The following is a 6,339-nucleotide window of genomic DNA, read 5'->3' on the forward strand; positions in this document are numbered from 1 at the left end:
ATGTTTGATACCTAGAAGCCAGAGAGATTAGCAAAGTCTTCAAGATTTCAGCCAAGTTCTACAGTACCGGGCATCCCATGCTTTTCCCCATTCCCCATTCAAGTGTAACCCCTAAATAAACAAAAAGAAAAAAAAATCCCCTGGACTGATTCTTAGGCCTGCAAGAAAGATGCACAATTCCTGTTGCCTGGCTGTGTGTAAAAGGAAGGCCTGAAAATCCAGCGGCTCCTACGGGAGTACGCGCTACAATGGCATCTAAAATACTAGAAGAAAAAGAAGAAAACTGCGCTAGAAACCTAAATGTGAAGCTGCAGCTATAAGTGAACTACACCAATAAAGCAAATATATTAAAAGCCGCGCATAAAAAATGATCAATCAAATAAATTGTGAATAGTCCTTGTGATTAAATGTCCGACACAAAATTAAGGTGAACACAAATTGAATGGTGAAAAAAATCCCTGAAAATGTTGTTTTCAATGATCAATAGCTGATGGTAAATGTTCAGATATCACACTTCCTGTTAGATGGAATGCTTAACAGATAGCAAGCCAAATAAGACAGGTGGCTATGAACCCAGCCTGGGCCTTTGGGGAACCTATCCGGATACGTCCTGGACAAATTTCACTCACAGATCAGATCGGATCCACGAAGGTTTGTACCCAAAAAAAATTTTTTAGGATAACATAGCGTAATACTGACATAAATAGGTATTGTTTAAGATTTTATGTAAAAATAAATGTGACACTCCACCAGTGATAAATCATATAATTCATATAATATCCAGTGCCATAGGCACAAAAAAAATTTTGAAGTGAGTGACATCAACCATGCAAAATAGTGAAAAATCTCATGTGTGAAGAGCTAGTGCAGAAATCCATCCAAAAAAGCCGCTTACCAGAGATGAAACCAAAGAGGCATGTGATTGACCACCAGATGACAGATGGAAAAAAAGGGGAAGGGATCTGAGGCCGCTTACCAGACTTATTATAAAGTTGAGCATATAACTAGTCAGCAGAAAAGATGAAAGGAATACCAAGGTGCAGCAAACCGCATGAAAGTCCTGCTTACCAGACAGCAGGCTCTATAATGGCAGATTGATTTATTCACAGAACCGGCTTCCTGGCATAGGGCTGCGGGGATCCATTAGGCCATCCATAACTCGGGCTCCGCAGTGCACATATATGAGAAATGATGGCAATAGTGTAATACGTAAAAACTATTTATTAAAATAAAGGAATAACACTTACAGTGTAACAAGAAAAAAGCACAACGCCGGCCGGCATACGAACAAACTCCCGTCCTCAGTAAGACAGCGTGGTGACGTCACCACGTCCCTCCCAAACGCGTTTCGTCATAGGCTGAGGTTCTCAATGGGGCTTTTTATCTTGTTACACTGCAAGTGTTATTCTGTGCCTAGCTGCAGGTCTGACTTCAGCCCTTCAGTACTGGAAATATCATAGATTAACAGCCTCCCTAATGAGGCCCCCCTTCCTACTCTGGGCCCCATAGTAGCAGCATGAACTGCTATGGCTATTGTTACACTGCTGGTATTTGGACAGGACTCAGTGCCCAGATTAGTGGAATTAATTCTCCCTCTCTGACATGTGATATAGTACAAATCCAAAGCTTCTGTGATGCTGCTGAACTGAGAACATTTCCCATTAAACTCCAGGGACAGTCCCCGACTTCACTATGTTTCAAGCAACATTGTCACGGACCAGACCAGCACTGACCAGTGATTTCCATTTGATGCGAATGTCTCACAGGAGGCATGACTGTGTCACCAGACTGCAAGTCAGCAATTATATTTGGTAGGTGCTTATTACAGGAAGGGATCCAGCATCTGAGAGGAACGTGAGAAAAAAATATTTGGCATTGATTCAACTTTATCGGCTTTAATCACACCATGTGATCAGAGCGCCATGATGTGTAGGTGACACCAAAAAAAAAAATATCATTCATGGGACATTCTTTACAGATCAAGCAGGCTGAGTTTTACCGTCAGTCTGAAAATATGTGGGGGGTTGGCTATTCTTGTATAGGGGCAATACTGAAGAAAATAGCTGTACTGTTATACAGGGTATGGTGTAATAGTTTATTTGGATAGAAAACACAATGTAGCAGTGTCTGTGCATGAAGACTGCAACGTAGCAGTGTCTGTGCATGAAGACCGCAACATAGCTGTGTCTGTGCATGAAGACCGCAATGTAGCAGTGTCTGTGCATGAAGACCGCAACGTAGCTGTGTCTGTGCATGAAGACCGCAATGTAGCAGTGTCTGTGCATGAAGATCGCAATGTAGCAGTATCTGTGCATGAAGACCGCAATGTAGCAGTGCCTGTGCATGAAGACCGCAACGTAGCAGTGTCTGTGCATGAAGACCGCAATGTAGCAGTGTCTGTGCATGAAGACCGCAACGTAGCAGTGTCTGTGCATGAAGACCGCAACGTAGGAGTGCCTGTGTATGAAGACCGCAACGTAGCAGTGTCTGTGCATGAAGACCGCAACGTAGCAGTGCCTGTGTATGAAGACCGCAACTTAGCAGTGTCTGTGCATGAAGACCGCAATGTAGCAGTGCCTGTGCATGAAGACCGCAACGTAGCAGTGTCTGTGCATGAAGACCGCAACGTAGCTGTGTCTGTGCATGAAGACCTCAACATAGGTGTGTCTGTGAATGAAGACCGCAATGTAGCAGTGTCTGTGCATGAAGACCGCAATGTAGCTGTGTCTGTGCATGAAGACCGCAACGTAGCAGTGCCTGTGCATGAAGACCGCAACGTAGCAGTGTCTGTGCATGAAGACCACAATGTAGCAGTGTCTGTGCATGAAGACCGCAATGTAGCTGTGTCTGTGCATGAAGACCACAATGTAGCAGTGTCTGTGCATGAAGACCGCAATGTAGCAGTGTCTGTGCATGAAGACCACAACGTAGCAGTGTCTGTGCATGAAGACCGCAACGTAGCAGTGTCTGTGCATGAAGACTGCAATGTAGCAGTGTCTGTGCATGAAGACCGCAACGTAGCAGTGTCTGTGCATGAAGACCGCAACGTAGCAGTGTCTGTGCATGAAGACCGCAAGTAGCAGTGTCTGTGCATGAAGACCACAAAGTAGCAGTGTCTGTGCATGAAGACCGCAACGTAGCAGTGTCTGTGCATGAGGACCGCAACGTAGGAGTGCCTGTGTATGAAGACCGCAACGTAGCAGTGTCTGTGCATGAAGACCGCAACGTAGCAGTGTCTGTGCATGAAGACCGCAACGTAGCAGTGCCTGTGCATGAAGACCGCAACTTAGCAGTGTCTGTGCATGAAGACCGCAATGTAGCAGTGCCTGTGCATGAAGACCGCAACGTAGCAGTGTCTGTGCATGAAGACCGCAATGTAGCTGTGTCTGTGCATGAAGACCTCAACATAGGTGTGTCTGTGAATGAAGACCGCAATGTAGCAGTGTCTGTGCATGAAGACCGCAATGTAGCTGTGTCTGTGCATGAAGACCGCAACGTAGCAGTGCCTGTGCATGAAGACCGCAACGTAGCAGTGTCTGTGCATGAAGACCGCAATGTAGCAGTGTCTGTGCATGAAGACTGCAATGTAGCTGTGTCTGTGCATGAAGACCGCAATGTAGCAGTGTCTGTGCATGAAGACCGCAACGTAGCAGTGTCTGTGCATGAAGACCACAACGTAGCAGTGTCTGTGCATGAAGACCGCAACGTAGCAGTGTCTGTGCATGAAGACTGCAATGTAGCAGTGTCTGTGCATGAAGACCGCAACGTAGCAGTGTCTGTGCATGAAGACCGCAAGTAGCAGTGTCTGTGCATGAAGACCGCAAAGTAGCAGTGTCTGTGCATGAAGACCGCAATGTAGCAGTGTCTGTGCATGAAGACCTCAACGTAGGTGTGTCTGTGAATGAAGACCGCAATGTAGCAGTGTCTGTGCATGATGACCGCAACTTAGCAGTGTCTGTGCATGAAGACCTCAACGTAGGTGTGTCTGTGCATGAAGACCGCAATGTAGCAGTGTCTGTGCATGAAGACCGCAAGTAGCAGTGTCTGTGCATGAAGACCGCAAAGTAGCAGAGTCTGTGCATGAAGACCGCAACGTAGCAGTGTCTGTGCATGAAGACCTCAACGTAGGTGTGTCTGTGCATGAAGACCGCAATGTAGCAGTGTCTGTGCATGATGACCGCAACTTAGCAGTGTCTGTGCATGAAGACCTCAACGTAGGTGTGTCTGTGCATGAAGACCGCAATGTAGCAGTGTCTGTGCATGAAGACCACAACGTAGCAGTGTCTGTGCATGAAGACCTCAACGTAGGTGTGTCTGTGCATGAAAACCGCAATGTAGCAGTGTCTGTGCATGAAGACCACAACGTAGCAGTGTCTGTGCATGAAGACCTCAACGTAGGAGTGTCTGTGCATGAAGATCGCGATTTTGTCCATGCATAGGGATCCCAATGTAGCATTGTCTATGCAAGAGTTTTCAATGTAACGTTGTCTATGCACAGAGACCACAATGTAGCAGTGTCTGTGCATAGAGATCACAGTGTACAATTGTCTGTGCATAGGGATCCCAATGTATCATTGTCTGTGCACAAAGATCGCAGTGTAGCATTGTACAGTGTGTGTACATAAACAGCTATGAAGGAACACTTACCTGCCCATCCTCCATACTTCCTAAGGTCCTTCCTCCACCATTGGGACAGAATGTGGACTCGGAACCCCATCAGCAGCTTGAAGGTGTGTTTGAGAACCAGGTATCCCAGAGCCAGGAACCCCAGCAGGGTCAGTCCCTGGTAGAGCACCGAGTCCGACATGTCAGCTCTTCTCTCTCTGTCTCAGTACAGCAGGTAATTGTGACTCTTCCCTCCTACAAATAATAAAGTCAGATAAACGTCTACACCCATCAGATTTAACTCATGTGTACACACACTCTGCATATTACCATGACTCACCAATGTATCAACATCACATCACTAATATGCATAGTATTCAGATATTATATATATATATATATATATATATATATTTATGGTTGGAGCCCTATGTCCGATATGGACATAGATAACACTTATAGTAAAGATGAGACTTACCATTGGAAATAGACCTGAAAGTGTGGACTTACCATATGAAATGGACCTGAAAGTGTGCCTTGGTCTAATGGCCGGTATGCCAAAATAAGGGGGCATACCCTGGTTTAAGAAATGATTATTCTGTAAAGAGAAATGAATGAAATGAATAGTTGAGAAATGCTGTGAAATGGGGATGGGAGGGTGGGTATCGCGCACAGGAAACCGACAAGCACCACAGGTGAGCGGGCTGCTTAAATACCCCCCGGGCTCCTCCCATAAATTCAGGCCACCATACTGGCCTTCCTACTTATGGTTGGAGCCCTATGTCCGATATGGACATAGATAACACTTATAGTAAAGATGAGACTTACCATTGGAAATAGACCTGAAAGTGTGGACTTACCATATGAAATGGACCTGAAAGTGTGCCTTGGTCTAATGGCCGGTATGCCAAAATAAGGGGGCAAAAACATTCAGGTAGGGTTATAATATTTATTGGTTTTCAGTTATTTATTGAGCCAGTTTGGAGAATGCCTGTGCCATCTCTATTTGCGGATTGGGGATATACCGGGCGAAGCAGGCTGATTTCCACCTGCCTAGTCTTTTGATGATGTGGTCTGGAACCCCGTGGCGGGATGCTGCGGAGGCTGCTCCGATGCGAAAGGAGTGTCCGGAATACTGACTAGGGTTAAGGTGAAGATTGCGGAGAAGTATCCTTATGTGTTTCACAAACTGAGAGGCGCTTAAGGGTTTAACTGGGAATGGTAGAAGGGGACTGGTGTCTGGTTGCTCAGGCAGGAGTGACCGGAGTCGGTTGAGTACCGCGACTGGACACCAGCTGTTGTTGGTTTTGTAAAGGTGAATGTTCACTCCTGAGCCCGTTTGCTGGGTTTTAGAGACCTCGAGGTGCAGGATGAAATGGTCTTGGTATGGAAGCAAGTGCCGTCTGCATAGTACTTGGTCTGTGGGTTTGTTAGAGGTGAATTCGCCAGGTCGCAAGAACCCATAGTAAGCTAAATATATGGCTGCTTGTAAGACCGTGCTGGGGAGCAGACCGAATGGCGAAGTAGCCAGAATAGTTGACATGTCCCTAAAGATGGGCCCCGTAATGGGTAAGCGCTTGGTGCTGATGACTGGTTGTTGTTTCTGAATGCCCCTTAGGATGGCTCGTATAGCGTGTGATGAGAACAGTGAAGATTTCGTGGGGTCTTCAAGCGTCAAGAAATGTTGAATGCCGGCTAGATATAGCCGAATGGTATTGTAGGATTAGGGATGAG

General features: G+C 46.1%; 1 protein-coding gene across 1 annotated transcript in view; it reads right to left on the reverse strand.

Moving 5' to 3' along the window:
- Positions 1 to 4,904, reverse strand: part of LOC141133547 (very-long-chain 3-oxoacyl-CoA reductase-like) — a gene marked incomplete in the record, with an annotated part of 54,772 nt that extends 49,868 nt beyond the window's left edge. The window contains 1 exon segment of the mRNA XM_073622995.1: positions 4,648 to 4,904. Coding sequence (XP_073479096.1) covers positions 4,648 to 4,807 — 160 coding nt within the window.
- Between the last annotated feature and the right edge of the window lie 1,435 nt (positions 4,905 to 6,339).

The sequence above is a fragment of the Aquarana catesbeiana genome, linkage group LG03 (genome assembly GCF_042186555.1).
Source record: "Aquarana catesbeiana isolate 2022-GZ linkage group LG03, ASM4218655v1, whole genome shotgun sequence".
NCBI lineage: Eukaryota > Metazoa > Chordata > Amphibia > Anura > Ranidae > Aquarana > Aquarana catesbeiana.